General features: G+C 37.7%; 1 protein-coding gene across 1 annotated transcript in view; it reads left to right on the forward strand.

Annotated features, from left to right (window-relative positions):
- The window catches only part of ST6GALNAC3 (ST6 (alpha-N-acetyl-neuraminyl-2,3-beta-galactosyl-1,3)-N-acetylgalactosaminide alpha-2,6-sialyltransferase 3), a 178688-nt gene that overhangs the window by 121969 nt on the left and 32728 nt on the right, over positions 1–23991 (forward strand). Inside the window, exon 2 of the mRNA XM_009696034.1 lies at positions 10175–10369. Coding sequence (XP_009694336.1) covers positions 10175–10369 — 195 coding nt within the window. The remainder of the gene's footprint in view (positions 1–10174; positions 10370–23991) is intronic.

A 23991-nucleotide genomic window follows, 5' to 3' on the forward strand; every position in this document is an offset into this window, starting at 1 on the left:
TATCAGTAGAAGCAAATACAGTTGAGTCGGATCATGCCAGTACTTGAAAGGAAAGTCTCTGCCGAAAATGTACAGCTATTTGCCCCTCTGTGTCGGTACAGATGCTGCGTTGCTCAGTGCAGCCTCTCCTACAAATGAGATTTAAAATGTAGGCCTGCCTTCTATTTTTCATTTGGATCATAAAATTGTTGGATCTGCTGCTATGAGGGTACAGTGCTTAAGACAGTTGATCTGCATCCTAGGTGGAAAGCTTTATGCTGTAGTGCTGTGATAATAATATGATTGTTAATATATAGTATAAAAAGTGCCTTGCTGAGTTCTGCATACCTTTGTCCAAAAACAAGCCCCTAAAAACCCACTCTAGAAATTAATTCAATGTGTATCCTACAGATGGCATATTGCTCTTGCACTGGAAAATGAACTCATCAGATAGAATGAAGCCTAATGTGATCATCTCAGCAAACAGCACAGCTTCGCATGCCTCCATTTGCTCAAAAGTTTGCTGCCCCGAAGGGTTGTATGCCACAGAAACAGTTTAACATCTACATCTAAATCTTGGCTTTGAAGATCTCTTCAGAGGTGACACTGCCATGCTGGTGTCTAGCTTCTTTATCAATCCTTCCTTTTTTTTTTTTTTTTTTTTCCAAAAGCCCCTTTTTTCTAAGCTTCCAATAGAGAAAACAGCATAAAGAAAAGATTAAGAATTAAGCAGGGCAAGTATGTTTTCCTCACTAAAAGTAATTTGTTCCAGCTATGTGGCAGAAAATTTAGAATTCCTGTAATGAAATAGCTGGTCTCAGCCTAGACCTCTCTGTAATTAGGTCTTGCTTTTTATCAGCTATAAATGATTATGCCTACTGAAATGTTAATCCACGTGCCAGAAACACACAATGCTTGGAGGCATTGAATAATACATTTTGCTTTTCTGGTGACATATGTGGCAACTATGTATGGATGAGACAGGCTAGAGTGGGTTTATCCAAAGAAAACTGAGATTTCTGTGTCTGATGAAGGGAAAGGGCCAAAACAATTTAGAGCCCAGGTTTACTTGGTTTATGTAAAAGGCCATCCATGGAGGCTGCTCTTGCCTCCTGCCAACCCAGAACAGCATGGCTACAGCTCTGCTGAAGAGGTTCTTGGTCAAATGCAAAAAAGAGAAGGAGGGGGGGGAGAAGAAAGAAACAAACTACAGAACTCAAGGAATAGAAGACCTCCTGCAGGCTGACTGAAGAGCATCCTCTCTGCTTAAGAACAGCTTCTTTCTAATTCACAGTGGTCCTTCTTTTTTTTTGGGGGGGAAGACCAGTTTGATCAGTCTTTCTGCTCTCTGAATTTGGACCTTTGCCTAGTGGCTCTGAAGGGGGTCTCCAGCCCTTATATTCAGTACTTGTATCTTCTTACATTTCAGTGCAGAGCCAGCCATTCAGCCAGTCTTTGAAAGAGCCCATATGCCTCGTCACACTAAACAGTGTTTGCATCCCTGCCACTGGAACAAGACATTAATCTGCATTGTGTTATGGTGCACTGGCTGTCTGAGGGTCCTAACAGAAGGCTAAAATGAATAATGACCACCTGCTTCTGTTTTCCTTTTCATGCTTCTGAATAGCAGGTGTGCCGCTTACACTGTGGCAGGGGGAGCATCCAGAGCAACTTTCCAAAAGTGCTGACCTACCAGAGAACAGTATGGGATGAAGCTGGTGTGAAGGGCCAGAGCAAGAGTCCTGCCAAGTGACAGACTGGGCAAGATCTCTTTTGTCTTCCAGTGTTATCTGGATTTTAGAAGGAAACTGAGGCATGGGGCCAATTTTTGTTAGCTTCAAGTCCAGCATGGCAGTCAGGGATCTTTACAGAGAAAAAAAATCAATGGAGGAAATTTGGACTTGTCCAGATGGTGGTAGGCAATTACATTTCCCTTGTGTGAATTTCTGGTTATGCAGTTTTTGCTCTGTAGCATAAACTTTCCCTGGCAGGTAGAAGTGAGCTGCAGGCAAGTGAAGGTTTCCAGCAAAAGGCATTTTCTTCACAGATGTGCAACCTGAGAATACTGAGAATATGGGGTTATTAGAAATGGAAGTAAATAAAATGTTCTTCTGTGCCTGGGCTGCTGTCATATGTTTATTTTTATTTGTCCAATTAATTTTTTTTTTTCTTATCTAGAAGTTAGTACTTCCGGAGGTTACATCCCGGTGTAGTATTTGCTAAACACATAGGTATGTGATTAACATCCATTCCTCCTGCTGTGTACCAAACGCACTGATGATTTTACTGCTAGGAGCAGAAAGTGAATTTATCTCACTTTCACTTTGAAAGCCATCGCATTCCCTTTCCTGTGAGTTTAAGAAACAAGAAATTGAGTATTTCTGATATTTCATATAAAATAACAAAGAAATGCAATAGGCTTTTAATAAGTATGTCTTTTTTCATATATAGAGATCTGCAGACCAGAGGTCTGCTGGTATTTTATTGTTTTCTAAGAATCTTTCTTGATGCACCTGTGGAGCTTCTTGTTGTTGCTTTTCTTCTGGTTTATGCATTTTTTAGTCTATTTCTGGTTGAAAGGATCAACTTTTTGAAAGGAATTTTTCATGAAAGTGTTGGCAGCTATAGGTTGTCTTTCAGAACGCTTGTGAAAACCGCTCAATTTGGGATTCATTCTTAGGATGTTGTGTATTCTGAATCTTTGTGTATTTCTATACGGGAGAGAGAGAGGTCTCTATGTGAGGTATATCTGGCAGGGTAAGAGTTAATACTCATATATGGGTGTTTTTTGCTTTGAAGTTCTGCTCAGCAGGTGAAAAATAGCTACAATCAGGTGGTACTTCAATAAGTAGTAACAACCAACTGCCAGGCTGAAAGATCACAAATTCTTGTACCAGCAGTTCTATTATAGGGAAGTGTATGTCAGCCTGTGTGTGTGTCTGAAAGCTTGCCAAGCTATTGATAAGAAGAGCTGGGCAATAATCCAAAGGGGGGAAAAAAAAAAAAAAAGCAAGCACCATTTCAGAGCTGTACTGCAGAGACTTTTTTTCCTTTTTAATACTGCTTTATCATGCAAAGACTACATTAGTATTTATATAATATGCATCTATAGCTACTGATGAAGTTTACCCTTGTTGTGAAGGACATCAATGAATCAGTATCGACAGTTTTAGGTTAAATATATATAACAGATCCTATAGAATGAAAAATCAACAACCTTGTTTAAAGTGTGCTTCTCTGCCATGGGCATTTTAATGGGCTAGATCTTTTAAGCTACTGGACAGCTTTCAGTTGCACTATAAAATGAAGTAGCGGACTGGCCGGAGGCATGCCTTGCTCAGAAGTTTAGGTTGCCTTGGTGGTGCTGTGACTTTGTGGTTTCTGAATATTGGAACTGTGCTAATGATGTGTTTGTGCCTTGTTGGGAGTAGAGGCTGTTTGCATAGGGAACCCTGTGCCAGATGTAGACTGCTGAAGGAAATACAAATTCAGCTTTGAGTAAGCAGGAAAGGAGTGGGAGAAACAATCACTATAGGATATGGAGAACTCAAAGTGCTGGAAAGCCTGAAATCACTTTAAGGTATAAGAATATCAAATTCTGACAAAAAATGCTCCTTCTTATCAGGCATTGAGTTTAAGGCAAGAGGGAATAGTGATGCAGATTAATTCCTGAAATCTGTCAGTGCTTTGCAATTTGAATAGCTCAGAATCACTGGGACTTTTTAAATGTAGTAACTTCTTATGCATGGTAGCATATAGGAGACCTTCAAAATACTTCAACAGTTACTCTTTGAAACTTTAAAGTTCTTTACCTTAGGTAATTTCATATTATTACCCAAATATGTGTGCTATTTCTGGTGGGAATGCTGTATGTAATGAAGTTATGCAGTTACCTGAGACTAAACATCAATAGCGATAATCCTCCTATATGTAAGTGGTGAAGGCTTTTAATATAGACCCCTGCTGCTGCTGTTACATTGATTGTTTGGACAATACTGTGCTGATTCCTGTTTTTCTTCATTGCTTAGGTCTTACCCCAGTGAGCCTGACCACACTCTGCAAATTTTTGGCTTTAACGAGGGAGATGTTTGAATATGTTTTATTTTGCTGTGCAAAACGCTATTGTCGAGCCATTATGAACCTAGATACACCACCATTCATACGGAACTGCATTGTGAATCATGGTGGAAACTGAAGTATGTAACAAGTTTTCAACAAATGACAACAATAAAAGAAGTACAATGAGCTGGGTTCTTGAGAGCTCTTCAGCTGCCTTAGCTATAAAAAACGCCAGAGCTCCTACAGAGGAGGCATGCAAGAAGTAATGTCTCTTCTGTTCATGCCTTCTCAAACATCATAAGCTATGAACACAGTCCTGATTCAGGGTACGTTCTTAGAAGAAATACTTTCAGTGCCAATATAGAAGGCTAAAAGTCCTATGTTTCTTTATCATTGGTTCATTTATTATTGGTTCTTCATCACTGAACTTTATTTCTGCTCTTACTCCTCAGCTTCCTGGCTGCTTGCATTCCAGTTTAGCAAAGGTACACTGTTCTGGGTGGGGGGGTAGGCACAAATTGCTTTAATCTTATTTTTACTGGTTTTTGAACCCGAACCAGCTCTTCTGATATAACCCCTTACCGGCTTTGTTCTCTTCTTATGAGAGAGAAACATTGACAGCCATCTCCTGTGGAGCCTTTGAATGTATTCAGGTTGACTTTCACTTCTGGAGGAGAAGAAAGTAAATCTTCAGCTACCAATTTTATGCAAATGTTGTTTGACACATGTCTGTTTCCAAAAGGATCTTTGCTATATAGTCTTGCTCTCTCTTTGAAAGCTTCTAGGACCCCTGCCTGAATATTCCTCTAACAGCCCTGTTTGAGGGAGGTTCAGGACAAAAGAAATAGCTGGAAGGCATATTTATTTCCAATACCAGTGAAATCAGTAAGGTATACTGAACTGGTGTGCTGAAAGAATTTCATTTTATGCTGTGTTGTAACAGAAAGCAGAGTTTGAAGAGGATGCTCAAGACTATAAAATAGAAAATTAAATTATTTTTTACATATAATGGTATACAAAATGAAACAAATTCAGTAAGTGTAGCCATTATTGTTTTCAATTGATATTATACTTGAGTAGAAAACCTGAAACCCTGCATCAGTCCTATAATAAAAGTAGTATAATGTGCAGAGATATTAAAAAAAGTGATTGAGTTATTCAGTATCCTCATAAAGGCAGGTATTGTGAAACTAATACAATATTACTGCATATTGTGTTATTGAAGAGACTCAAAGCCCTCATGTAAGTCTTTACCTTTGATTTGTCCTTCCAAGTGCAGTGTTATCATGTATCCATGAAAATAACAGGAAAAAATGAATACTGTAAAAAATCAATTTCTGAAAAAAGGTGTATTTTCAGTTACTGTTGGGAGCATGGAACTTCACTGGTTCCAAGAGTTCTTTACTAGAGTCTTCTATAGGATCATATTCACTTTGGCACTTAACAAATTCAGGCAGTTAGTTATAATAGAAACAATAAGCCTGAGAAACTACATCATTCTAGAATAAAAGTTTACAAGTATCTTCTGTTGATTTCTTTGTGATCTTAGTCAAGTTGCTTTCAGACTCAGTTTATGCATCTGTGAAATGGGTTTTTACTGTTAATCTCACTGGGATGGGAATTTATTACTGCTTTTAAAGTGGTTTGATAGTCTCTGCCATATAATACATTCTAAGTGGCAGGGTGTTGCTCTTTGGCTAGAAAGTAAAATAAAGGTATTTAGTACAAAGCTCAGTAAAGTGTACAACTTATGAAATTGTCTTCTTGTACTGAAAATTTTTCCTTTCTTCCTCCCTGCTAGACAGCTGTATACAACACAAAAAATGTTAGTGTCTTATTCTATCAGGTATTATTGAACTATAAAAAATGGTCTTGTCACCTCACACTTCTTAACAAATTGTGAAAGAAAAATGACTAAAACTTGTTCAGACTGTCAAGTTCTTGCTAAACTGAAGCTAATGAATCACCCTGGCACTGGTAAATAGCCAAAACCAGATGATGTGAAGGTTATAAATAGTGTTAGGGACCTTGTTGCCAAATGCATGGATAGGCACGCCCCCGTAAAAGTACTGTTGTTATTGTTTTATTTCCATGAAGTTTTTAATGAAATCCTAACCAAAATAGTTAGTGTGACACTCCTGTTTTTATTTCAATTCTTATTTTAACAACGTAAATATAAATGGAAGCCTTAGAAGTGTGAATCATGCTTACTGCTTACTGATTTTGATACACACACTAGACAGAATGAGCCTGGTGTCTGAGAAATAACTATAACCAAAACTGGGATTATATCATTGTGGGGATTGAGTAAAAAGAGTTGAGAAGAAACTGTTTAATTGTAGTGTATGCTTTCTGCCCAGCTGGGTCCCAGGTATTGCAGTGCATGTACTCTGATCTGAAGTGTGTCCACTTTTATTTTTTTTATTATTTTTTTTTTAACTGTGAATGAGCAGCTACTTAGACTTAATATCATTAACAAATAGTAAATTCCATCACTCTTCTGCTATAGGATCCTGTATTTATAAGTATGGTAATTTTCTTCTTGCAACTGTCGTCTAGACCAATCACGTACTATAGTGAATGAAATAAAATGTTACAAAAGCTAATATACTGTGCAAGTCGTCCAGCTAAGAAACTGTTTAAAATACATCTTATTGTTTACTCCTCACTGAATATGTATAAAAAATGTCTATAACTGGATACACTTTTTAAAATTAAATGTTGGCAATGTCAAAATGCCTACATTAAATCAGCTAGAAAAATATAAAGATTGATTGAGATTTATACATGGGATGTTTCCATGTTAGAGAAACATCTCTTTTGTTAAGAGATTATTTGTATTCATGAGAACTGAAAATTAAAGGAATAAGATTTGTTTCTGTGCAGACTTGCTAATTAATGTTGGTTTAGCTCTCCCAAATGGTAGGATGTGTAAGTATTTAAAATGTTGGTGCAGATAAATTTTGAGATAAATTAGTCTGGTATTCATCTCTGTATATAGTTTCATACTTCTCTGTCATATCCTAATGTCATGTAGATTCCTGGAGTCTCCAATGCTAAATTTTAAGTTTTATCGGAGGAAAGATAACAAAATCCATTTATCTACAGAAAGGGAGATTTTACAAGAAGCATTTACTGATAAATAGCATCTGTATTTTTTTTTTTTTTTTCTTGAGCAAATAAAGGAGGGAGGAACTTAAGGGGAACAAATTACTTTTAAAGATGCCCTTTAGAATACTCTTGGCCACTGAGCAGACTGCCTTACTTGGTGCTTAAGAAGGCTAAAATTATGATAAGAAGGTGCTTTCGCTTTTTTCAATATTTTTACAGTGAAGTTTATAGAGCCATTGAAATTCCAATTTGCAATAGTTTTTCCCTCAGAGAATGCACATTGTTGGATCTCATGCCTTTAACAAAAATTACAGGGGAACTGAATACTTAACACAAGCTTCATTTGTACAAGTTGGTAAGTAGACATTGTATTTGCATATAGTTAGGGTTTTTTTCCAAGACAATTACAACAGATGCCTTGATTCCTTTCTGTTGTAAAAATTCCTTTCTCTCATTGCACTGTTCTAGTTAGTGCAGGTTCTTTCTGGCTAAGCAACACACACAGAAAAATATTTGCTTGTTTTCTTTTCCAAACAATATTTTCTTATCAGAGAAAACAAAAGAAGGCCACACTTTTCTCTCCTCCTGTGGTACAGCGTATTTAAAGAGACAGAATATAAAAATCAGATGGCATCCTAATGAAGGCCAAGAAATCTAGCTAGCCAGTCTGAATTCTTCTCGGGGCAGGGACTCTTTAGAACAGTTCCTTGTGAGAAGCACAGAAAACTGATTGCAATGTTTTCAAGTTCAGAACATATCTGCACAAAATGAAGTAAAAAATGGTATTCAACAAACCAGGAAGACAGAATATCTGGAAATCAGGTAGTGGCATCATACAGGGCAGTATTGCTGCTTCCTGCTGTGGACATTTTGATTGAAGCATGCTCATGTAGTAGAATGAGACCCTAGATTCCCCTTTAAATATTTGCAATATTTTAATTCTGATTGGCAATAAATGATATGACTAATCCACGCTCCTTCTCATTTTTTTATGATTATCACTTGCACTGCACGTCTTGGCTGCTCTTAGCACTTATAAGGCTCTGATATATAGCTAAACATTTCTGACTCCATCTGGTACAAAGAGAAGTGACACAGAAGTGCTCCCCAGCCAGTTTATTGCAATTTAATGTAAATCTGTTATAATGCAGCTGATGAAAAGTGCAGTGGCTTCCATGAATTCTGAAAGCTGTGATTGGGTTGCTGCTGCCGCGCTGCCCTCTGAAGATTTGCTGGGTTTAATTTTACATTGCACAGCCATTAGCTGACTAACATTCCTCACTGGAAAGCATTGCCACAATACCTCTCTTCTTCATCATCCTCTTCCCTTTCTCCTCACAGTGACTTCATTTACCCAAGTTTTCCATCTCAGTCTTCTGTTGCTTTTATCTTATAAACTGCAGCCTCCTAATCAAAACAGATAGAGCCATGCAAATGACCCCCATAATGTACTATTTTGTTAACTCTTATGTATGGAAATACAGTAATATCCCTTCAAATTTGCTATATGCTCTTTGTGATTCTCGCTGTTTTCTGTGTCCAGAAACTGAACCAAGGCATGGCAGCAGTGCCTACTGGCCTTGTCCATGGGCACACAGCCCTTGTGTACTTGTGTTCAGTAAAATTTTGTCTACGTCTTTCCCAGTATGTTTGCTGTGTAAATATCATTGTTTCTTCTGCTCAACATTTTGTATTTTAGTTTCTGCAGATTGTCAAATGAACCTCCAGGCAAAGAACAGATTCATCTTGTATGGTTGCAACCAGAGCTCATCTTTTACCCCTCCATCGCCATTGCAACACAATCTTGTTGCCATCATGTACAAAAATGGTCTTAAATATGTACTCTTATGGTTCCTGTTGGTTGGTGGTATTTGTAGACAGGAATCGTGGGGTGATCAGATTCTGTTGTCCAGCTTTAAGTGTTGTATACTTATGTAGGCCTTTAGGCAATTTTTTTTCCTGCTCTGTGTTCTGTATATATTACCCTTTAGAGGGATAGAATTACACTTAGTAGGGTGATTAAACTGTGGCAAATTAGGTGAAGCTAGAATGTAATTAAAATACAGTAAAAACACCTGTAAATTATTATTGTTCCATTCCCTCAGGGGAAAATTAAAAAATAACATTTATGATAGAGTATCATACTTAGAATCTTTAAATATGCCAACTAACATGTTTTGTCCTTAAGTAATTTGTCTAGAAGTAATTGACTGCAGTATTTAAAAAATAGCTAAAAATGAGGGGAACATCACATTTCTTACAAATTTTTCTTCTGTAGGCTGGGGAGTTACCCAGGGAAAAGTTGTATTCACCAGTCCAACAAACTGGATAGGTTAGAGGTGGAAAGCAAAGGCTAATTAGATACAGGCTTCAGATCTGTTACATTATTAACAATGGAGGTCATCTCGTCCGAGATAATAATGCCTCACTTTGTAAATTCATGAACCTGGAATAAGGCAGAGTGTTGTGCTGACTTCACTGACCATTTATTCTAAATTATTTAAGGTTAGAGTATGAGTTCTGTTGCACGGGAATGATTTAAAATTAGTGCACAATAAATGCAATCTCTAGCGATTATCTTCACGAACTTTGAGTGGAATGGCTGCAGATGGCATTTTCCCTTTGTGTATTTGTCATGTGTCTAGAGCACTGATGATTTTGAATGGAGACTTTGGTGTGGAAGTTTACATAAAATCTTCATTCCAAATACAAATAAAATTTAAAACTAATAGATGTTTTTTGAAACATCAAAAAAACCCTATTTTTTTTTTTGAGCAAAACTGATTCATTTCCAACCAGTTCTAAAAGAAATTCTCAAAACCTCTGAAATGCAAATTTACTGAAACAAAATAATCCAGTCACCTGTCTCATTATGCTCCTGCAGCAAGGTGACTACCATAAAAATAATTTCACGTAAAGCTTTCTAAAGTGTTTTTCATTCATCCTACAGTAGAAGATATGCATTTTTAAAATGAAAACTAATTCTTAATTTTAATAATTGATTGTCTTTCTTTTTTCATTACAGAGAAAGTCCATTGTTGCTGTGAGTTTCATTGCAGCATTCCTCTGCCTGATCATCGTTCGTCTCACAAATGAAGTAACTTTCCCTTTGATCCTCAACTGCTTTGGACAAACCAGTGTCAAATGGATACCATTTTCTAATGGCCAAAGGCAGCCTCTGAGAGCTCATTATGGATATATAAATGTGAAAACACAAGAGGTAAGACCTGGTATCAAGAGCACAGCAAAACAGACCAGTACGCTTCTCTTTCTCTGATCCCTTATAACTGCTTTTCTACCCACCTTCCCAGTGTTAAAACTAAAGCAAGCAATGTTTCTGAGCAAAGTATCTATTATAAAAGTGTGCTACCATTTAAATGACCATTGTATGTTTTTAATTTCTGTCATGTATGTGGTGGAGAGAGCAGTGAGCTGGCCTCAAAATCATGCTTGGTTGCAGTGAAAACTGGTATTTATACAAGCAGGAAAATTTTTTTGATTAATTTCAAGCCTTCAGTCCCTTTAAGTCATAAGGAAATTTTCTTGGATGTGTTTGTAATAAAGCCCTAAAAATGTTTAATTTTGCCTGGGATACCGAAGAAAGAAGTAGTTTATTTTTGTTTGTATGTGAATGGAAGAAGAAAAGGGAATGATTTGTGAAATGAACATATATGAGTGTAGAAAATTTATAAAGCCTAGAGGCTTACTGGATTTTTCTGAAACTATTACATTAACACTTGGTAGCTATTTGAAAGCCAGGTATGTATTTCCAGTCTGTATTTTAAGATGCTTTGGCCTGTATCTGCTTTGCAAAATACTTGCTGTGCGATAAAAATACTTCTGTGATAAAATTAGATTTTACAGGGACTCCTGCTTTACGCTGTCTTAGGTGGCAAAATATCTAATGACATTGTTGGGTTTTGGTGGTAGTGGTGCTTTTTCCCCAGACAACTCTTCTCTTTCTTTCTCTCTGTGTACTATTTATAACAGACGCAAACTTGCAAAGTAAGCTAACATAAAAAATTTCACTCTTTCTAAAAGTTGTTTCTGATCAGTTATAGCACTGTCAGTCATGAGAGATACTATCAGACTTCCACTTACTGCTGCTTATTTTTCTTTATAAAATTGAAATTATTATATTGATGAATAAAATTCATTCACATAATGGCTTTTATAGAGAATGAAAATACTTCACCACTTCATGATGTTCAGTCCTATAAGTGTATTAGACAAGTTGGTTATTATTTTACTTTTAGAGTGTTAAATATGAAAATCAGAATGATAGAGGGTTATAGTTTTTAGGAGACAGCTTCTTTTAACCTTCTGTAGCTTTTAACTGTTGTCCATATAAGATGCAGCACTGTGTATATCTTGGAGGCCAAAGTACATTGTCTACAGAGCAGAAAAATGACAAGCACCCAAAAGGAAATCTGTTTGAGTCGGGGTGTGTGAAATGAATGGAAGCAATGAGAGCTGCTGTTGAGTTTGAAAGGGCTAAGGCTCCATCCGGCATATCTGAAATACAAAAGGACCAGGAACCCACCAAAAATGAGAGGGCGTTGTGTTCCATATGTCCCTGGGTTATTGCCACAGTGGCAGACGTGGAATCTGAATGAGGTAGAGCTGCCATGGTCACTTGATCACTATCAGTCTGAACTGATAACTTGAGAGGAGAGGAGCATGCTAATCCATTTTTATTCATCATTGCCTTCATCAGAGGTTAGATGTAGCTTGTGGGAGCCTTAATTCATTCTTAAATGTGATAACACGCTTGGAAGTTCTTACAGTAAATGGAAATGAATGTCCTGAAAGCTGGTGACCAGTATCGATTAGTAAGACATTTGTCTCAATTTAGCTTAGGTCGTGAAGGACTCCTTAAACTTAGTAATTTTAATTGTTTTCCCCCTTGTATTTGCAGATTACATTAATATTTGCTAATTAAAATGATAATGAAGAAACTGAACATGCCTTGTTAATTGTGAATGCACTATCTTCTGACTTAATTATTCCCTGTGCAAGGGAAGTTTTATTGTGCTGCCCATGTGAAAAGCTTTTACACAGTTTATGTTCTTAACTCATGCTCATAGCTTTCTCAGACTACAATTTTTATAACAAAGATTGCTTTATAAAATATACTTTTTTATACTATTTGTATTAAAACGGCCAGCAATTCTCAATTGTTCATAGAGATTAAAACCACAGATCTCTCATTACTGTATAAGTGCCAAATAAATTTAATTTCTTCTCATTTCATAGAACTAAGATATTCTTTTCTAGTTTTTATGCTGCTGTGGTATGTAAGATAAGCAGAAGGTCCAGTCTGTGAGTGCAGCTAATGCCCTAGGGAAATGTGGCCAAGTTTTTTGCAAAATGGGACACATGCCATCTCATCAATGGGCAAAGACCGAAAGGTGAAGAAACTATACCATAATGAATTATCAGAAAATTATGTGATAGAAGGGAAGATAAGAGAGAAGGATTTTAAAGACATGAATTTTGGCTTTCTGTTTTCTCTTTTGTTGAGAGAATCTTTGCACGCCTGTTGGATGTGTTCGTAATCTTCTAGAGTGTCCTTTGATGCCTGTCACCCCACTGGGTCCTATGTGTCTCCTGCTGTCTGATAGAACTCCCTCCTGTCCTCATCCACTTCCAACATCCTTCTCCTCCTTTTTTTCACTTTTGTTCACTGTTCTCCTTTACTTGTTCCTCTCAGGCTATGCTCTGAGGCCTGCTGCATGCAGCATGCCAGGGTGCTCTAATCTGAACTTCTCAGTGTATTTAAATAGTACATAGGCAAGGTCAACAAAACAGAGTAGAGTAATTTACCACCAACCAGTCAGTCATCTAACGTGACAGGGAAGCTAGAAAATCTAGATGAACTACTACTCTAGCTTTCCTGTCCCTGCCTTGCACACTTAACCTTCTGAGAAAAAAGGAAAAAAAAAACCCCAAGAATTTAATCCATAGGAAAAAAAGTTGAAGTTAGGAGGAACTGATTTCTTTTGGCGTAAGGCTGAGTGGGATGAGACTTGAAAACCTTATGAGATGATGGAAAATCAATTACTTGGTGGTTAAGGCTGAAGTGATCAATGACTTGTATTAAAGAAGATCAGGAAATATGGTGATATGAACATCTGTGTTTATCTCAAGTGAAAAACAGTGATGTGTATATTATTAAGTATGATCAGAATAATGCTATAAAGACATATTTCAAGAGTGTTGTGTATTTGACTTGACAGTATAATACTATGGAATTTTTATTAATAAAAAGTAATTTTTAATAAGAAAAAAATTTAAGATTACTATAACTAGATTGTATGGGAATATTTAATATGAAATGCGAAGAGAGACATAACTTAATCTGTAATTAAGGCTGTACATAATACAGGGTTGTTGCTATGGTTTCCTTGATTTGTAGCTATAGCAACAGCTTTGGAAAAACTGACTTTATGTACAGTAAACACACTATATTTTAAATATAAATAGATGTGAAGTGTTATACTATACTGGCCTATTATGTCTAGACACATTTTAGTTTGACTTTCAAGATATTTCTGAAACAGACAATTCTTCACCTAGAAAATTTGCATCCAGTGCCCACTCTCGCTCCCCTCAAGAGAAGAGGATCCCTTAGTAGTCCTCCACAGTGTGCTCTCTTTTCCCTTTTCAGTGTCCACATCTGAGGGCACTCCCTGAGATTTGCGAGAGACCACGGTTGCCTGTTTTGCAATATTGTGCTCTCGCTCGAGTACATGAATTTTGACCTTTCAGTGAAAAGGAGGTATATGGGCAAGATGAACTTTCTGTCCCTTATTTCCTCCACTTTGTACCTGTGGAATATTGGTGATAGGTCCCATGAAATCCATCTTTAAGAAATGTCACACCTATTGTGTGTCAGTTCTATCCTATTCCTGGTATTTTTTCAGAGAAAATATTACTTTGACACAACTCCACAGTGATTACCTCATTGAAACCTATTGTCATTTGAGTAAACTTCACCCCCACCCCAAGCTGATGTAATGATTCTTCTTGTGTATCAAAAATGGGCAAGCAGATAAAAAGAAGCAGGTATAGAAAATATAACCTTCCTCCTTTTTTCGTACAACTTCTACTCTACAAAGAGTTCTGGCAAAATTAATGAACATCATGTATTTAAATTGCAGTATTATGACATCAATTTAAAATCCATTAGCCGTTTGAAACTTTATGCTAGGCAAGTCTAATAGTGTTCTTGGATATTTGATTGTTCTTCCTGAAAGGTGAATATTGAATAGATTTTTACTCTGCCATCAGTATTAAAATAATATAGCATTTTCTTACATACGTAAAATCTGAAATATAACTGCAGTAACACTTGAAACACAATTATAAGTAGTATATTCAAGTACTATACAAAGATTAAAACTGTTCTTGGAAAAGGGTAAGTTCTGAGATGACCTAAAATCCCTACATTAAACTGCAACTGTGAGATCTAATGGCTTCATCTAAAATGAATTCTGAGGGAGAGACGAGCCTTTGTGTCATGAACATTGAAGAATCTCACAGTATAGTGATGAGCAGTAGATAAAAGGAACGTGTGTTGTAGCAGTTAAGATTTTTTTTAAAATCCTATTGTAACTGAAAAACTCATCAATACCGTGTTGATACTGAAGAAATAAATTTGGATCATATTATCACATACCAATTTGTCCCATAACCTGAACAAACTAGTCTAAAAGCACTAATTGCTTGCCAGCTGTGGCACACACAGCCACATATATGTGTGAACATACAGCCTAAGCCTAGTTTCTTTTCTTCTTTTTGCCCAAAGTTCTGTGGTAGAACTCAGCTGAAATGAGGGGAGGTTTCCACAAATGAAATATCTCAGATATGAATAAAAATAGGAGGAGGCTACAGACCTTATACATACTTCTGTAGTCCTTTTTCTTTTCTTTTCTTTTTTTTTTTTTTTTTAGCAGAATAAAGTGATTACATTAAAAAACAACAGCACCTGAAATATAGAGGAAAATTAACATAACATGCAGAAATATAGGCTATGTGATGTGCTATCTGACCATAAGATAAGACACGTACGATTTCAACAATAGCAAAAGCATAGTTGTCAAACATGTTAGGAGTATCATAGGAAGGATCCACGCCAATCATGAGAGACCGTGTTCTTATAAAACTTGAATAACTAAATTAAAAAATGCACAAAGAAAGAAAAACATGATGGACATTTTAATATCAGTTTCTTTCCAAATATGAGAAGTAAGAAAAAATTTTAAAAGAACTGAAATTTTTATATGAAATACTAAAAATAAGTAAAGCTAAGGATCAACCTGGGAAAGTTTAAGTTTTGCCTCTGTTAGTGATGGATGCAGAATGACACTTACTATGAAGAGAAACTTGGAGAATAGCACTGGGCTTCATGTCAAAACAGAAGGTACCAGACTCTGAACTTTCATGGTATATTCAGCTCACTTCAGAGATGTTTGTTTTGTACTCTTGCTGGGAAGAACTGGGACCTGGAGAGACTAAAGCACTACATCAAATGGAACTCACTGTGACAGAAAGTTGGTTTAGTGTATAATTTCTGACACATTCATGACTTTCATTCTGTCTTTTCCTTTGGGATCTTATTCATTGTTACAGCTTAAGAATTCACAGGATATTTTGTTAAGAAAAGGTCATCTGTTTCAGCGTCATTTATCATTTATATCTCTTCTAAGACACAATTTTATATCTGTTACTCAGTTACATCATTTCAGCTTCAGCAATCAGGTAATTAATAATAATAATGGAAGTAAAACTAAACATGCCGTATATTCCTCTGGATATTTTTCTGCTCCTGCTGTATAAACTTTCAGGAAGAACTTTTCTTGGAAGTATTACAGAAGGATTGGCTACACAACATTTTTAATGACAATCAGATTCTTTGTTACACTTCTGAGGGAGTTTTGTATGGTGGGTTGTTAGTTCCTCTCCCCCCACCCCTCTGTGTTTGCTAACTATACCAGAGCTCCCATTCCTGGCTGTGGGAGCCATAGGCAAAAAAAAAACCTGCTGAAGATGTTAACCACCAAATGTGTAACTCCAGGAGCACGTCTTTTATTTCAGAAATAGAGCTCACTAAACAAATTATCACCAGGGTCCCCACTGCCCTCTTTCTCTTTCCAACCCTCTTTTTGCCTGGGAGAAGTGAGAAGCGTCAGAATAAGCTGCAAGGTCCACTTGAAACCACTCAGGCTGTGATGAACCTACAGGAGAGAAGGGAGCACAGATGATGTGTGTCCTCAGTAGAGTAAATCCTGCCAGCTCAGCCTTTTTCCTTCTGTATATATGGAATTAGCTTAGGTTTTTAAAGCTGCCACAACTCTGATGGTGTCTCATGAGGAAAAAGTCAAGTGCCAGGATAAATATATCAAGTATTCTATACAAAGGAATTAAATCTGCTCCACACAGAGCCTGAATATGATGAGTCAAGCAGTGCTGCCTGTGTGGCAGCTCTGCTTTTTTTTTTTTTTAAAAAAAAAAAAAAAAAAGACTAAGGGACTTGAGAAGAGATTACTAACAGCTGGTGAGCTGTGCCATCAAAAGTCAATCCCTAAAGAATATGGGCTGGTAGAAATAAAGGTCTACGATGCACAGTCATGGGCTGGATTGATCTGGTGGATGGAGCTTACGGGTTGTACTGGAAAAGGTGCCTGATGTCTTAGATTTGCCATCCACCTTGATTATATGTCATTTCCAGAGATTTCTCTGGCCTTGAGGGTTTTTTTTACTGCTAGCAAAGGGGAGATTTATATTAGATAATGTTAAACTCCATACGAGAAAGTGCCAGTTGCGTTTCCCATGTGGGAAATGTGAACAATGCCTTTCCAAAGGAGAAACATGACACTGTGAAAATTGACTGGAGACCATTTAGGAAACAGAGACAAACCTGAGTTTTACAGTCAGCCAGCTTGATAGACAAACTTCTATCAATAAAGTTTTGTTTTAGTTAAATGGCAGGTGGACTAGACAGAATGAATGGACTGTTCTTTGGACTGGTAAAGAAAAGGGCAGAGAGGTTTGGTGTAGTATGTTCTTGAATGAGACCAAACCACTGGGGAAGATATGAAAGGTGGGCTCGCTAGTGTGATGAGCACATGAGAGTGAGGCTTGTGGTCAAGAGGAGGAAGGAAGCACTTACTGCTTTTACTCTGGATGAGATCTAAATTCTGTTACCACAATGTGATTACAGCTTTTGTCAATAATAGTTGCTAAATGAAGGATGGGCTGGTTTGCATTAATAGCAAGCAAGGTGTCATCTTAGTATTCCATTTCATCAGTTGGGAGAGCAGTGCCCTATCGTTTGCTCAATGAATATCATCCCACTACTGCTGTTTAAGATGCTTCTGTCATAAGAAGTTCAGTGTCACCCTGCTGCGTTTAAACCTGGAGTCTATCTCTTATAGCGATTCAAGGTATCATTTGCAGCTGCTTGTTGGTGGTGGTTTGTTGTAAGTGTTGCTGGTTTTGGATGCAGTGATGACGGCTAAGGTACACTTTGTACTAGTGTACAAAATATACCACAGAGTAAAAAGAACCAGTGAAAATGGAATTTTGCTCATATAATTGTTTCTACGCAAGAGGTTTCTGCTGGCTATGGCAATCAGTGATTTCAGCTCTTTGAGCTCTTGCCCAGCATAGCTATTCTGGCAGAGATGCGCAGCACTGAGCTGACTGGAGGCTATTAATACTTCCCTGCAAGGAAGCAGTGTGCCAGCCACACGCACACAGTTGCACATACATGCAAGGGTGCACACGTAAACAGAGCAGCTAGAACTTGCTCAAGAGACAGACTTTTAACACTGACAATCATGCCAATTACTAGTTCATTTTAAAGCCACAGCCGTCTTTCAAGAAAGCCTTTACTTTCCAAGTTTGCTCCCATGGCCATCTGTCATAGCCTGCATTTGGCAGCTTCAGGTTCTGCTGCAAGGCTCTGCAGATTGAATACGTAGTTTTGTCTTTTTTATTGTTCTCTGAGTTGGTGGAAAGTTGCTACCACATGAGCCTTTTCTTGTAGGCTTTTTGTTAGGTTAAAATGTGAATCTTAAATGCATTTTTGAGCTGTTAATCTATGCTATCTGCTCTCAGATCAGGCTGAAACAGGTGGACTAGTGTAGTGGCTGCATAGAGAGAAATGAGCTCAGAGACCCTCTTAGAGCAGGTGCACACTGCACCAGCAATAATTGATTTTCTTGGGATAGTCTTTCTTGTCTGGCTGAATACATTAATCCATACTACCAAATATATACATTTTCGTCCGTAAGAGGGCCTGCATTACTGTCATATCACAAACCTCATGTCCCATACTGGCATTACTATGCTGGCAGTGCATGCATCTTAGAGCTCTACTTGATAGAGTTACAGTGTCTGTAACAAGGAAGTACATTTTCTGTGGATGTAGCTGTAAATTTTGTCTACTCATCATAAATAATTTTTGAACTACCTCTAAAACAATAAGTGCTATTACCACCAACATTGAAATGTTCATGTAAATTGTATCCATGGGGCTGCACCCTAAAATGAAAACCAATTCAGTCTGGGGAGGGGCAGGGAGAAAGTTAAGTTCTGTGTTTTTTGCAGTATTTCCTTCCTCCGTCTTTATTTTTCCTTCTCTCCATTTGATATATTTTTCTTATTCAGCTAGTCAGAGATTACAATAATCTGTAGTTTCCTGTCACTCAGAAAAGCAGTTGGCATGCCCATTAGATTAATAAATACAGTGTTAAATGAAATTCCCCAAACAAGTGCAGAGAAATTACTAGAGTGATTTTGGGATTGTCCACTTAATAACAACAATTCATCCTCCATTTTTATCGCCAGCTCCAGGGGTGCACGTTACAGCCTTTACCTTGTTCATACCAGTCAAGTCCTCTTTTCTGCAAGTAATAGCATCATTTTTCGAAGTACAGCTGCTTGAATTTGTCTTTAAGAGTCTCTTGTAGCTAGGACCCAGAGTTTTGGATTTGAAACTGATGGAAATGCCACAGGTCTTAGATCAGTATTTCTCCAGGGGGCAGAACCTGCTTCCTCCAGCTAGAGACTGCAAAGAATGCTCAAGGGCTTCGTATTAGTATTAAAGCAGCCAAAGCGCAAGTTGGTTTGAGTTGATTTCCCTGGTTCTAGTTCAGTGATGCTACCACTCTCCCTCCCTTCTGCATTTTTGAGTACTGGTGCCTAGGATTCATGTTTGTAAAGAGAAAATATAATTTCTGGAATGAATCGAGTTGAAAAAGTATTTTTCTGGGTTTTTCTTCAGATGCCTTAAGACTCCTATGAAATGCCTGACTGCATGCACCCCAAAGTAGTGCCAGGGCAATACACTGAAAGCTTAGATCAGCACTGGCAAATATCCTACAATAGAAATTAAACATGAAGGTGAAGGATAAAGTTTGGCCTTTAGTTAAAAAGAATAACCCTATATTTGATGATATACAGTATATTATGCAATTGATCAATGACTGACAATTTTGTTCTCAGGTGTTTTTTGTGTAATTAATTTTAATGATTTATTAACATTTTCTAGCTTACAATACAGTTTCTTATGTCATCTTATTTCTAGTATGTAAAAGATTTGTAATGTCTATATTCCTGTTAACTTTTCCTCTTTAAATCCAGTGCATGTTGTCCAAACCTACTGATTTCTTTCTTCAGCCTCCTCTCTGATTTGGCTTGCCCTTCACTGCCCAAAACCTCTTGCACTAGATCCTCAGATTACCTCTTCTCCAAGAATACACTACCATTTAGGACAGCTTCAAAGGCATAGCTTGGAGATTTAGGAGATGAGAGGCTGTTCTTAAGCCACCTACTGCTGCATTCTGCACAAGGTTTGGTTCCTGAATGGATTCAAGATGTAGCCCCAAGATTAATGCATTATATTGATCCGGTCTTCTAGTGACAGGCTTTGGAAAAGCAACTGGGAATAGATATCAACCAGAAGAACCTATGGCAAAATCTTAGGTCAGAGCTCACGTACATTTTTAAGTTTTCTTCCAATGTTTTTACAAGCATAACTTCTTTTTCAAATGGAGTGAGTCCCTAAAGGATTTATTTGTAGCCATGCCAGTGTCTTCCTGAGGCTAAGTACAGACACTTTTCAGTGTATTTGAGGCTAAACAGGCCAGAGAAATGTAATTTTCTCAAACACATAGTAGATAGTCTTTCTTCATTAATCCTCTCAATGGCAGAGTCCCACAGGAGAGTGCCTTGGAGGTAGAGGGACCATCCTGTGGGATCCCCCATTCAGGTGAGTCCTCTCTGGAGCTGTCCTATTAATTTCTGCTCTAGTTGGTCCTTAGTATTGGATGCACCTTGTCATCACCAGTGTCAGTGACAACTAATGGCCTAGGTAACATTACTGTAAGGCAAATAATGATGATTAGCATTGATCTTTTACTCAGAAGAGAAGGGGCAGAGGAACAGGCTGGAACTCTTGCAAGATAGCCTCTATTTCTGTCCTGCTGCCAGCGTGGACCAAAGTACTCTTCACTGCTTCAGAGTCATCGTGTTTGTAAAGGATTCATGTTTATAAAAAGCAAGTTACATTTTTGGATCGAGTCACTTCTGGTCATGTTCAAAAAGTAAAATGGGGGCAGTCAGATTGACTGTGATAAAATGATTGGGGATCTGCTATCCCTGATAGATTATCACTTATTGCCATTGTATTACTGCCAGAACTTTATTGTCAGAACAACAAAAAAAATAATCTTTGCACTACACTAATGTTTTATTCTGATTGACAAAGGACGAGGCAATCCAGATACTGTGACAGCAGTGTTGGTACGTATTATATAATGATATATAGCAACTTCCACAGACTGCCATTAATTTCTGCATTAATTCTGTCTGTCTTTGATAAGCATGTGTAACTCCTAATAAATTATTTTGGAGCTGAGCACAAGAATCAAGGAGAAACAGACTTTTGTAGGCATGGAGGCTGGTGATAGCTGAAAATGAGAAGGCAAAACTGACAGACAATTGTAGATGAGAAGTCATTTTCAAGCAATGGGTGGGGGTGATACTGTTTCCTGTTTAAAATGAGTTGCCACCTCTGCTGGCCACAACGCGAGCTAAATTCCGTCGTGAAATCTAAAACATTTGTTATATTCAGGCTGTTGATAATCACATAGGAACCAGCACTGTGGAGCTCACTCCACTTGCTTTTAAACGGCTTGCTCCCATTCTGGTGGGTGTTATCCACTCTTCATTTCCTGGGGAAGAAATGGCCTTCTGTGAGGTCGTTTATCTGAATAGCACAGAAATAATTTTCTGCAAACCTAACTATTATCATAACAGAATCCTTAAAAAAAAAAATTACAGTGACACTCTGAGGTTTCTGAGATTAGTGTCTTCCTTTAAGGCCTCTATTTCCTCTGCTATTACTTCTAGTCTGGTTCACTGAAACTACAGTGCATGTCTACCATGAATAGCATGAATAATGCATATATTTTTCTGCTAGTTTCACTGTTTGCTAAATAGTTGCACATACAAAAAATAAAATCTAGAACTGAAAAAAACCAATTAGCTGCTCATCTCCCTGCTAGTATGTGGTTGACTCATACTCCACATTAACTCAGGTTTTAACCTGTCTACTTTTATATTTACAATTCTTGGGCCTTCGCCCACGTCCCTTGGAAGATTACGCGGTGGTCTAGATAGTTCATCACTTCTGTTTTTCCTCAGACTGAGATATGGAAAATATTACAGCTGTTTATACCTCTTTATTTCCTGCTTCTTTAAAGATCTTAAATATTTCCACTTCTCATCTCTCTTCCAGTGTATACAGACACTTGCAGTTCCACCTTTATCACAATGTTATCAAGCAAAACTCTTCCTTGTTTTTTTGTAATTCATCCATAGCAAAAGCCCACCCCCTTCTCACTTCTTCTTGTCTCAGTTTCCTAGAACTCAGCATGGGATTCAGCTGTAATGGAAGAGAGGAGATGCCATAACATGTTACCTCTACTTCTAGATATCAAATTACCTGGGATTTATTTTTCCTAAAAAGTTTTTTCATGAGATGAATCACTTCATGGTTTCCCAAGATGATGCCCAGCTTGTTACTTTCCTCATGCTTTTCTGGTCTTTCTGCAAATACCATTTATTTTCTCCTGAAGATAGTTTGTAAAGATAAGGCGGGCTCAATGAGGAAAAGATCACAAAGAATTGTGTTGTGTGAGTGTGGTGGTTTAACCCCAGCCAGCAACTAAGCACCCCACAGCTGCTCGCTCACTCTGCCTCAGCAGGATGAGGGAGAGAATGAGTAAAAGTGAGAAAACTCGTGGGTTGAGACAAAGAGTGTTTAACAAGTAAAGCAAAAGCTGCACGCACAAGCAAAGCAAACCAAGGAATCCATTCCCCACCACCTCTTTCCCATGGGCAGGCAGGTGTTCAGTCATCTCCAGGAAAGCAAGGCACCATCACACGTAATGATTACTTGAGAAGACAAAATGCCATCACCCCGAACGTCCCCCTTCCTCCTTCTTCTCCCAGCTTTCTATACTGAGCATGACACCATATGGTATGGAATCTCCCTTTGGTCAGTCGGGGTCAGCTGTCCCAGCTGTGTCCCCTCCCAACTCCCTGTGCACCCCCAGCCCACTCGCTGGTGGGGTGGTGAGAGTAGCAGAAGAGGCCTTGACTCTGTGTAAGCCCTGCTCAGCAGCAACTAAAACATCCCTAAATTACCAACGCTGTTTCCAGCGCAAATCCAAAACACAGCCCCATACTAGCTACTGTGAAGAAAATGAAATCTACTACAGCCCAAACCAGCAAAATGAGGCCAATTAAGAAAGGTTTAGAACTAGAAGGCAAAGTGATCTTGTTTGTTTGTTTCAGTTGATGTGAGAAATCTTACAGTGGTTTGAGTTATTCTTGGAAATAGGATTTTTAGCCATAATTTTTTCTATTCAGTCTGCAGTAGCATTCTTGCAGTTTAAATGTGTTTGTTCATTAGAGGAACAGCTTTCATAAGAGAATGTGCCAGCCCTGTTCAGAAATTAGTTGTTCATTTTACGTTCAAAACGCCTGATTTGTATATACATTTGTAGTTCTTGTACATTCTGATTAAATGTCCAATTGTATTCTGAATTCCTGAAAATCAGTCTTTTCATCAGTCTTTGCTAAATGCAAAAATGCCTCTAGTAATTTCCCTTCACTCACTAAGCATGTCACTTTTCTTTGAAAAATCTGGCTTGTCTGGCAAGATCTTTATAAACATAAATATAATTTTGGCAACTACATATCACTAACAGTCATTTCTATGTTTGATGTAAGTAGATATTATTGCATAATACATCTTAAAATCTGTTTAATTTTTTAAATTGCTAGAGGATTCATGAATGTAGCATTTTTGGTTTTTTCCAATATAAGTCTCTCTCTATATAACCATTAGTTATTTCTGGATGCAGTGAAGTATTTGTCTACCTAAGAATGTTCTAGATTTCTACTACTTTTTTGTGTTTGAGGTAAAACACTTTTTAAAGATTATCCAACACAGAGGTAGTCCCTGTTATTTAATTATCTAGGTGATTTGGGAGGGCAAATGTGTTGCTAGATTGCTTATGTTTGCTCCCAGTATCACTGTAAATGAAACCTCAGCTTCCCGTGCTTTGTGGAACCTCTGAGTGTGTCTGCAAAACTTCCTTCCTGTTAAATAGATTTGGTGTTTTGTCAGGTTCACAGCCCAAATTCTGTCACCCTTTGCAAAGCACTGGTCACAGCTTCCTGCAATAGTTTAAGAGCAAGGGAGACTGAAACAAAGTGAGAAAACAGCTGCATATCGACAGATGTAATACCCAGCCCTATGCT

This window comes from Cariama cristata, unplaced genomic scaffold (genome assembly GCF_000690535.1).
Source record: "Cariama cristata isolate BGI_N322 unplaced genomic scaffold, ASM69053v1 scaffold10642, whole genome shotgun sequence".
Taxonomy (NCBI): domain Eukaryota; kingdom Metazoa; phylum Chordata; class Aves; order Cariamiformes; family Cariamidae; genus Cariama; species Cariama cristata.